This window comes from Triticum urartu, chromosome 3 (assembly GCF_003073215.2).
Source record: "Triticum urartu cultivar G1812 chromosome 3, Tu2.1, whole genome shotgun sequence".
NCBI classification, from domain to species: domain Eukaryota; kingdom Viridiplantae; phylum Streptophyta; class Magnoliopsida; order Poales; family Poaceae; genus Triticum; species Triticum urartu.
Genome location: NC_053024.1, coordinates 561494966 through 561505182, shown reverse-complemented (window position 1 = coordinate 561505182; position 10217 = coordinate 561494966). Strand labels below are relative to the sequence as shown.

The following is a 10217-nucleotide window of genomic DNA, read 5'->3' as shown; positions in this document are numbered from 1 at the left end:
CTAGAGCTCCCGGTCTATACCTTTCTCTTCGTCGGCCTAGAGCTCCTGGTCCGTGCCTTCCTCTTCATCGGCCTAGAGCACCTCCTAGTCATGCTCGCATCTGCTCTCTCTCGCTTTATGATAGTTTGTCGAGGTTTGGGTGGAGCAGATTCTGGGCCATACATCATTTCCTGCTCCTTTTTTATTGCTTCTTTGCTCGCATGGCGTATTCACGGCATGCTGTTCACGGTACACAGCAAACGCCATACACGTTTGCAGCATGCCGAAACACCGTGTGCAACATCTCAAAATCTCGATTTAACCAGAGGAACGCTCATGGCGAAGAGCGACCGGACTAATCTTTCCCTCAAACAATTCACAAAAGAAAAATTCCCTAAAAAAGTCGCAAAAGGAGAAAACTCATATCTCCACATGGACACGGGAAGGCCAAACCGCAACGGACTACGTGAAAGGCACATCATACATACATAGCCCCGCGGCCTGCCCTCGAAACCCACCCCCAGCATTGCCACACCACCGCGGTCCGCGTCTTGCCCCGGTTCAGTTCGCCCCGAGCCCTAGCCAACCGCTCGCCGCAGAGAGGAGAGGAGAGCCCCCGCCCCCGCGAGTCCGGCGAGATGGTGCTCGCGCAGCTCGGCGGGAGCCTCTCCCGCGCGCTGGCGCGGATGACGAGCACCACGGTCGTCGACGAGAGGGTCCTCGGCGACTGCCTCAACGAGATCACCCGCGCGCTCCTGCAGGCCGACGTCCAGTTCGACATGGTCCGCGGCATGCAGGCCAGCGTCAAGCGCGCCATCGACCTCGGGACGCTCGCCGCCGGCACCGACAAGCGCCGCGTCATCAAGGGGGTAATGTCCCTTCTCTCGTGTGATTTCGGGGAGAGGTTTTGCATGCGCGGTCATCTTGATTGAATCGCCTTCCGTGTGTGTCGTTGTTGCTGTAGGCCGTCGTCGATGAGCTGTGCAACATGTTGGACGCCGGGAAGCCCGCCTTCGCTCCCAAGAAAGGGAAGCCGTGCGTGGTTATGTTTGTTGGTTTGCAAGGTCAGTCTACCCTGCCTGCTGCTTCGTTATTCTGTCCAAATTCTGTTTTGTGGTATATATACCTGATGTTTAGCAATTGCATCCGCACAAATGAACATATATATGCAGCATCTGTTATTCCTTTGGAGGACATTATTTCACGGTAAAATTTTAGGAGAACAATATTAACTTTCATAGTGACTTGATTAATTCTGATTAAGCTGTTTACCAACTTGTTTATACGTTCATTTAACGGGGGGCAAGCCATGGAAGCAAATTATCATAGGTCAAGCTTTAGTCACCTTCATGTTACGTTTACTTTGTCGAGCTACAGCTACTGGCATATGATTCTCTCCAGCTGATTTTTTTGGTGATGCAAGAAGCCATGTAAATGGAGTTGTAGTGATCAAACATTCTTATGTTGCTTTGGGGTGGATACCTGATATGTTGCAAAAGAAATATATACTATTGCAAGTTTTATCATCTTGGATGGGCAGTTTGTAATTAGTGAGACATTTTGGTGATTAGATTGCATTCTTATCGTACTATTTGGCTTCGGTGTGGGGCTTCTGTTGTTTAGTTGACTGACTCACTAATGATCGGCTATACGTCTTCTGCACGTTGGTTGCAATGATTACAATATCCTGTTCACAAGGCAGCATCTTGTTCATGGAGGTTCTGGGAAAACTACCACTTGTATGAAATATGCTCATTATCATCAGAAGATAGGATTCAAACCAGCACTGGTTTGTGCTGATACATTCAGGGCTGGTGCTTTTGATCAGTTAAAACAGAATGCGACAAAGATCATGGTTCCTTTTTATGGAAGGTACACTAGTACCTCTTATCACTTCAACTGCTAATATTATGATTTGTTATCTCTTGTTTTAACTAATTGTTGTGTCACTGCAGCTACATGGAATCTGATCCAGTAAAAATTGCTGCTGAGGGCGTGGAGAGGTTTAGAAAAGAAAATTGCGATCTCATAATTGTAGATACAAGTGGAAGGCACAAACAAGAAGCAGCCCTCTTTGAAGAAATGCGCCAAGTTTCAGAAGCAACGGTAATACGCTCAGAACTCTTACTTTCAGTTATAACCTGAACCAAATGAAAAAAAAATCTCACCTGCATTGTGACGATATCATGCAGAAACCAGACCTGGTAATATTTGTGATGGACAGTAGCATTGGTCAGGCTGCCTTTGCTCAGGCCCAAGCATTCAGGCAAAGTGTTCCGGTTGGTGCTGTAATTGTTACAAAAATGGATGGCCATGCGAAAGGAGGTGGCGCACTTAGCGCGTTAGTATTCACTTCCCTTTTCTTACACTACCCTCTTGGTGCCATTTGCTCTTTCTTAGTTTATGAATTGAATAACAAATTAACAACATTAACATATCAGAACCTGAGAGCACTGTAGCGTACATAACATCATTAACATTTCAGAATAGTACACCTAACGTTCTTGTTTCTCTTCAGTGTCGCAGCAACGAAAAGTCCAGTGATATTTATTGGAACTGGAGAACACAAAGACGAGCTAGAAGATTTTGATGTGAGACCATTTGTTGGTCGCCTATTAGGTCAGTGTAAATATTAGGTGTGGCGTCTTACCTGTGTTTTCCCTTTAGCTGGCCTCCTTACATTGTGCAATTGGCAGGTATGGGAGATTTGCCGGGCTTGATGAAGAAGGCTCGTCAAGTCGTACCCGCTGATCAACAACCTGACCTTATGAAGAGACTGATGGAAGGAAACTTTACTCTGAGACTTATGTACGAGCAATTCCAGAACCTTGGTAAAATTGGCTCTATTGACCAGGTAAGCTTGCTTTAGTCTTTCAGTTTTCTTGGATGTATGGTGAAATGTAATACCGCAGTAAATCAAGGGCTCGATTGCTGTTTGATATAGCGAACAACATATCAAATGTTGACTATTTTTATCTTTGTAGATCTTCTCCATGTTGCCTGGATTTAGTTCTGAATTGATGCCACAAGGACATGAGAAGCAGGGTGAGGCCAAGATAAAGCGGTATATGACGATGATGGATTCCATGACAGACGCAGGTAAGTTGGGTTGGTGGGCCGACCCATGCGTATTTATATATTACTAAGACCAACACCCTGGTGGTTTATTGTGCTTACGTCCAAATATCATTGTAGAGCTTGACAGCGAAAATCCGAAGCTGATGAAGGAATCCCGAATTATTCGGATTGCTCGGGGATCTGGTCGGCCTGTCAAGGATGTCTTGGACATGCTGGAAGAATACAAACGGCTTGCGAAGGTGTGGACCAATGTAATAAAACGGCTAAGGAAGTCAAACAAAGGAAACACGAATCCTCAGCACATCAGCAAGTCTCTCCCTCCAGAGCTACTGGCTCAGATAGGCGGCATTGGTGGATTACGGTCTCTGCTGAATCAGACGGTCTCAAAAGAAATGGGCGGTGGTGATAGGTAACTTGAACGGATTATAAGTAGGTTGCAACTGTCAAATCTTCGAGACTCTACATGCAGAGTTTTGAACTAGAGGGTACACGCGCGCTAAATTGTAAATTGGTTTGTTCATGGTAACACTGTAGCCCCCAATGGTTCTAATATAAAGTTATTGAATGAATTATCTGTTGGTAAAGGCAAATCGGGAGATATTTTTCCAGATTGATCCACTTAAAAAAGATTTTGTGCTAAACTTAAAGCACTTGAATTAACCTAGTTTTGTTTTGTTAATACCTGGACTACATATGTAATTGTTCTGCCCGTTGATAGTCATTGATGGTCATCCCAAAGTTTCCGGTAAAGAACAATCCCACATTATCTGCAGTTCAGTATAGAACTAAACAAAACTAAGCTAAAGGAGTGTAAAAATAGACTATTATGTAAGTGCAATGGTTGGCTATCTCTATAATATTTCATCAGTAAGCTTGATTTTTTTAAATTCGGAGCTAAATATCAATTTATCTACATACATTCAAGTCGGACGATTCTGCAGTCAAATGTTAGTTGATTCAAGTTGTGGAATATATACTTTCTGCGTATGTTTTGCAGTCCGTGTCAATGTACAATCTTTGTCCAGTAGTATAACTTATAATTGTCTCAGCAGAGACAAACATGAAAAATGATACCACTAAATATGACCAAAACATGAAGAGCTTAATTCATGGAAATTGAACAGACTATCTACATGAAGCAATGTTTTCTTACCACCTTTTGGATCTCTGTTAAGTAGGCATGAGAAGAAATATCACATTGTGAAACGGTACACGAGCATCTGAGAATTTGACAGAAGCATCACTTTAATATTTTAACGAAGGCTACAGAATTTGGAAATCTCAGTTAAACTTCTCCTCTCCATGATTCCCTCCATAGACTGACAATGTTGCGGTTAATTTTTGAAAATGTAGACAGATAAGAAAATCTTAATTATCCCTACACCTTTTCATTAGCACTGACATTCATTTCTTCTTGTGTGGCAGATCGAAAAATTTCCAAATTCCCTTGGTGCGAAATCTAAAAGAGTGTGAAACATGTTGCTCCTTGCAATCAACATCATTGGATGCTTTGCAGGATATCATGAATCACCACACAACATGTGTAGAAGAAGCATCAGTTTTTATATTTTAACGAAGGCCACAAGATATTGAAATCACAGTTAAAACTTGTCTTCTCCATGATTCCCTCCATAGACTGACAATGTCAAGGTTTTGTCGAGGTTAATGTTTAATTTGTGAAAAAGGCAGTACAGATAAAAAAATCTTTATTTTTCCTAGACCTTTTCACTAGAAAAAAAGGGAAAACAGAAAGAACAGTAGACGACGAGCCTCTCCTTCTCACCACAGTGCCAATGCTCACCAGAACCCAAGCTTTGGTGGTGGCGTGGTGCCATGGCTGTGAGTCTGTAACTTAGGAAGGTCAGGTACTAAGGAGTAGGAAGGAGAGACCACAAGATCACAAGGGGAAGAAAAGAGATTAGCTAGAGATCGCTCAAGTTCGGGACGGCCAACCCCACGGCAATTCATTGGTGGTGGCAACAGCAAGCAGCAGGCAGTGCGTGGTCGAGATGAAGGACCGTGAGCAGCAAGAGGCACACAAAAGGGGTGCTGTAACACCATATCGCCATAGGAGCATACCAGGACTGAGACCGTCGCCACCTGCTGACCACATCGATGCCTGCGAGGATAAATTACACGGAGCTACGCAACCAAAATTGATCCCAAACCAATAAGGTAGAACCTTGTATTTGAGGGCAGCATGCATAGGTTCTTGCGTTTGCTTGTGTCTTGTTCTGCTGCATGATAAGGGCATCTCCAGCCGTTTGCCTCCCAGGAGGCACCTTTTTTCGCCTCCTGGGGGGCTGCCGGCGAGAACTTAGGCCTTGGGGGCCAAACCACTTCCACTCGTTGCCTCCCCACGAGCAGCGTTGGACTCCCACAATCGGAGCGTCATTTCGTCGAGCACCTTGACCGCGGCGGCGTCGACGACCTCCAGCCAGCGAAGGAGCGCGAGCGTCGACGGAGGCCTGGCGGAAGACCACACGGACATGAGCACGAGCAGCGCTGGGCTCCCACGGAGGCAGCATCATTTCATCGAGCATCTTGACCGCGGCCGCGCCCGCTGCTCGCCGCCTCGACGCGCCCCGTCAGCGGGCTGCACGGGGACGGGGCGGGCGCCCAGGACGCGGTGGCCGGCGGGCATAGTAGACGCGTCCCGCCCGCGCCGCGCCGTCCAGGCCACAGCTGCGCCCTACCTCATCATGGCGTCCTCCACTGTCTCCTGCTCCTTCCCGACGACGGCGTCGCCGAGGCACCGCGCGAGGACGACGGCGTGAGCAACAAGGAGGAGGAGGAGGTTGCTGGTCGCTTGCCTTGTAGACGGGGCCGAAGCCTCCTCCTTGTTGCTCTCCCGACGACGAGGGCGAGGACAATCGAGCCCACAGCCGCGCCCGTCCGCCCAGGCAGCGCCGCGCCCGCTCGCCCGCCCGCCCACACGCCATGGCCACACACAGCGAGCTCCGGCCCGGCCACGCCACAGCCACACGCCGGCGGACGAGCTGCCGCGGCTCCGGCATGCCGCGGGGGCGGAGTCGGGCGCCCGCCCATGCCGCGGCGCCATGCAGTCCAAGCAAAGCCTTCCACCCGAAGCAAGCAACACAGCCGCGAGAGCGCGAGCCAGAGCACGGCGGGGGAGGCGACCTGGCGGAAGGGGCAAGCGCGAGCCAGAGCGAGGCGGGGGAGGCGACCTGGAGGAGCAGAGGAGGGCGCGAGCGCGAGCCGGCGGGGGAGGCTGCGGGGGCGGAGGCGAGCGCGCGGGCGGAGCAGGCGGGGCGGCGAGCTCGGCGGGGCGGGATGGAGAAGGCGGGGCTGGGCGAGGGAAAGATTCCCACATGCACGGGTGCGCCTAGCAGGAAAAAGAGGAGAGAGAGTGAGGAGAGAGGCCGACATGTGGGGGTTTTGCATGCAAAAAGGAGCGCCGGCGCCCCCAAGTGCCCCCCGGCTTTTTGGGTTTGGATCGGGATCGCCGAACGTAACTTCGGCCAAATCCGGCGCTATTTGAGCTCTTGGGGTCCCGGCTAGGAGAAAAATTAAGCGCCGGCGTCCAAAAAGTGCTCGTGGGGGGCATCCGGGGGGCCGGCTGGAGATGCCCTAAGGAAGCACCAGCAGCAAGAGTACAATGATATATCGTAAACTATCATGATCCATTGCATAAATGTTACTTCAGAGACAAGTTTAGTGAGGTGTGGTGAGAAATAGCATGAAGATTAGCCCGAACTCACTTAAATATGTAAACCAGCAATGGTATAATTAAATTACATTGACCTGCAACTTCAAATAGTTGATTGCATCATACTCCCTCCGTCCCATATTAATTGACGCTGAAATGGATGAATAATTAATATGGGACGAGGGAGTAGATTATTGTGTGGTTGTGGATACTGAAATATCCAATTTCATATCCATCGTAAAATCTTCTAGGAGCAGATTACATTGCATCTGTTCTCATATTTTTCACCTTTTCTTCTCAAGGCATCACATAGAAGTAAACTACAGGCCAAGGACAATATTATATTATCATGTGTTTTGTGTTTCAGTTCAATAGACTGATCAAAGAAATACATAACCATGTAATTTCTAAACTGTCATAGCAGTAGGCTAAAGTCAAGAATAGCCAAGTTGCATGTCATGTAAGCCACGATCATGTAGTATCTTGTTCTTGTCAACATGCATGAGGATAAAATTAGACAATTAGTTCATCTTGTCATGCAAAGTAGGTAGTGATTCACAGCATGTTCAAATACAAGGTGTACTCGTCATGATATTGATTTGTAGACTACAGAAGCATCTATAGGGAATTATTTCAACCAAGATCACTACCTGTTAGCACATGTACCTTTACGCTGATTTAACAGGTTCACATGCACCCTATCTATGAAAATACTAACATGTCCTGAAACTTAAAGCCTCTGTGGTGTTGCTCTGTCATGTGTATTGTTAGATGCTTGTTCTGAACAAAGGGATAAATGGAGTAATTATACTGCTAGGAGGACCAGGGAAACTTGTAAAATGAGGCTTTTGTCAGATAAATGACTGCACTTTAGGATCCAAATTTTGATTACACTTCACCATTATATTCAGAAAAGGACATGTACTTCAGTTAGTACCACCAATATTAAATTTGACGATTAATTTCAGAATACTGTCATAGCCTATATTCATGTACCAGCAGAACTTGATCTCCAGGAACCATCAAGCTAAGCAGATGTTGAAATTGGTTATTTCACCTCTGTTTTGGTGTGCAAGTTACACATGCTTAAAACCTAAACTAATCTGTGCAGGATAGAGTTTTGCTGAAACAATTTTTGACAATTCCAGATGATGATCATGTGACCTCACTATGCTGGTTCACATTTAGTCCTTGTACACGTATCAAATAATCGCAACTGTCGTAGGACCCAGTTAAGCACTTAAGAACCAAGATAAACTGAATGTTTCAGGCTGGGTTCAAGCAATAATAGATTTTAAATATAAAAAAAGGCCCCGCCACGAACCAGTTAGCAACATTGATTTGTAGGTTTGTTTTAAAAGAAAAAGCAATTGTTGATTACACTCTTATAGTGTATGCAGGTAAGTCGATGAACTGTACCTCCATATTTGTGTAAATTAATTTTAGCCAATGGAGACATGACTACTAGCTGCTTCTTTATTGAGACCCTTGTCCATTATAACCTTCCTTGATCCATCTGATATAGACCATTGTTCAGCAGCAGCGTGAAAATTTGATATTAACACAAGATTTCGAGGATTCTGTGGATCAACCTCCATAATATGCTCAGCAACCATGTTTCCTCTTGCCACATCCATGTTAGCCATACATGCATTCAGCATAGCCACACAGATTGCACCATGGAGCTGACTTTTATTCGAATGTAAACAACAGTAGAGATCCCATGCCTCATCAATCAGTCCTGCCCGGCCTAACATGTCAATAAAACATGCGTAGTGCTCTGGTCCTGGATCAATTGCATACTTTCTTTTCATCAGATGTAACTTGGACCGGCCTTCATCCACAAGACCAGAGTGTCCACAAGCTGAGAGAACAGCAAGAAATGTAATAGCATTAGGCAAGACAATGGGTACAGCTTTCTCCATCCCCTCAAACAAATCCAAAGCCTCTTTGCCATGCCCATGGCGACTATAACCATCAATCATGCTAGACCAGGAAACAATGTTTCTGCAAGTCATCCGATCAAACACCACACGTGCAGCCGTTGTCCGCCCACACTTTGCATACATGTCAATAAGTGCATTGCATAGGACAGTCTCAGAATCAAACCCGCATCGGAGAACCTTGCAGTGCACTTGAAGGCCGTATGCCAGATTTGCTGCGGCTGAGCAAGCTGTGAGAGCGCAAGTCAGTGTGATTCCATTGAGTTCAATTCCCCTCAGCATCAAGAAAGCCTCCCGGAACTGGCCATTCTCCACGCATCCTGAAAGAACAGAGTTGCACAGCGCCACGTCCTTGGGGCAGTCCGTGTGGATAAACAGCCTCTTCGCCTCCTCGACACAGCCGCAGCTCATGTAGAGATCAACAAGAGCTGTCGTCATAATGACATCACCGTGGCATGCAAGAACTGTCCGCGCATGAACCTGGCGGCCGGGGCGGACTGCGCGGGAGGAAGCACAGGCCTTGAGCATGGTGCAGAGGGTGGCGGCCGTTGGCGCGAACCCGGCAGCCGCCATGCCGCGGAAGACTTCAGCGACGGCACCGCAGCGCGCGTGACGGACATGGCATGCAAGGAGCGCGTTCCAGGCAACGGCGTCGCGCACGGGCATTTCGTCAAACAGGCGGGAGGCGGCGCCTGGGAGGCCGGCTTTTGCGTAGGCGGTAAGGAGGGCGGTGGCCGGGATGGGGCTGGAGAGGGAAGATGACTTGAGCAGCGCGGCGTGGAATGCGGGGGAGTGGGAAGGGCGGGAAGAGAGGCCGCGGAGCAGCGCCGAGAGCGGAGTGGTCGTGCGAGCCATTTCCTGCCCTGATTAACGGAGCAACGGCCGACGTAGAGGGTGAAAATTGAACCCTATCAGAAATTTCAGCTGGCTGGGGCGAGGTGGCGATGGGCGCCGGGCGGGGAGGAGCGGCGAGGCAGGCGGCGACAGCGACCGACGAGCAGGTAGCGAGCCGTCGTGATCAGAAGCGGCGGAGGCAGTGGCGCGCAGCCCAAATCCTAATTGGCGCCTTATGCGCTACTTACATCCACAGCACTACATATCAAAATGGGCCAGCCCATGTAGGTCTTTTTGTCACCGTTTTTTGGGGAACATTCTGCCGGTTTTTCTGGGCGGGTTTTCTCGTTTTTTCCCAGCATGAGTTTTCCGGTCTCCTCCTTTTATTTTCGTTTATCCTTTTTATTTATTATTATTTCATTGTTCGCTTTATTTCGTGAACTTTTCAAGAATTTGAAAAAAAAATCAAATTTGCGAACTTTTTTTTTTCAAATCAGTGAATTCTTCTTTGATCCTTTTTTCCAAATTTTGTGAAAATTTTCAAATTACAGAATTTTTTCAAATCTTGTGAACCCATTTTACAATTCATTTTTTTATTTTTGTGAACTTTTAAAAAAATCTGAACTTCTTTCAAATTCACGAACTTTTTTTTTCTAGATTTAACATTTTGTTACCTTTTCTTTCTTTTTGTAAAACTCAATAGTCAACTCTTC

The 10217-nt window shown here is 47.2% G+C and overlaps 2 protein-coding genes across 3 annotated transcripts; one reads left to right on the top strand and one right to left on the bottom strand.

The window, feature by feature from the left end:
* Window positions 1–537: 537 nt before the first annotated feature.
* Window positions 538–3533, top strand: LOC125548702 (signal recognition particle 54 kDa protein 2-like). Of its 2 annotated transcripts, XM_048712255.1 has the most exons (10): window positions 538–848; window positions 944–1043; window positions 1698–1851; window positions 1935–2085; window positions 2172–2320; window positions 2498–2598; window positions 2676–2833; window positions 2964–3078; window positions 3175–3296; window positions 3330–3533. In XM_048712255.1, exons 1-10 carry the CDS (start codon window positions 618–620, stop codon window positions 3468–3470), a joined length of 1422 nt encoding a protein of 473 aa, XP_048568212.1. In that variant the 5' UTR covers window positions 538–617; the 3' UTR covers window positions 3471–3533. The 2 variants fall into 2 exon arrangements, with proteins under 2 accessions (XP_048568212.1, XP_048568211.1); XM_048712254.1 differs by having other exon boundaries at window positions 3175–3533.
* Window positions 3534–6834: 3301 nt separating this feature from the next.
* On the bottom strand, window positions 6835–9708 carry LOC125548701 (pentatricopeptide repeat-containing protein At5g66500, mitochondrial-like). The gene has a single exon (XM_048712253.1). The coding sequence runs from the start codon at window positions 9523–9525 to the stop codon at window positions 8170–8172; it is 1356 nt and encodes a 451-aa protein (XP_048568210.1). The 5' UTR covers window positions 9526–9708; the 3' UTR covers window positions 6835–8169.
* Between the last annotated feature and the right edge of the window lie 509 nt (window positions 9709–10217).

What these genes read in the sequence shown, in the direction of transcription:
- LOC125548702 (XM_048712254.1), top strand. Translation starts at nt 618, where the DNA reads ATGGTGCTCGCGCAGCTCGGCGGGAGCCTCTCCCGCGCGCTGGCGCGG. An exon ending in TATGTTTGTTGGTTTGCAAG is followed by an intron (nt 1,044 to 1,697) that starts GTCAGTCTACCC and finishes TTGTTCATGGAG; the next exon opens with GTTCTGGGAAAACTACCACT. An exon ending in GGATTCCATGACAGACGCAG is followed by an intron (nt 3,079 to 3,174) that starts GTAAGTTGGGTT and finishes ATATCATTGTAG; the next exon opens with AGCTTGACAGCGAAAATCCG.
- LOC125548701 (XM_048712253.1), bottom strand. Translation starts at nt 9,525, where the DNA reads ATGGCTCGCACGACCACTCCGCTCTCGGCGCTGCTCCGCGGCCTCTCT.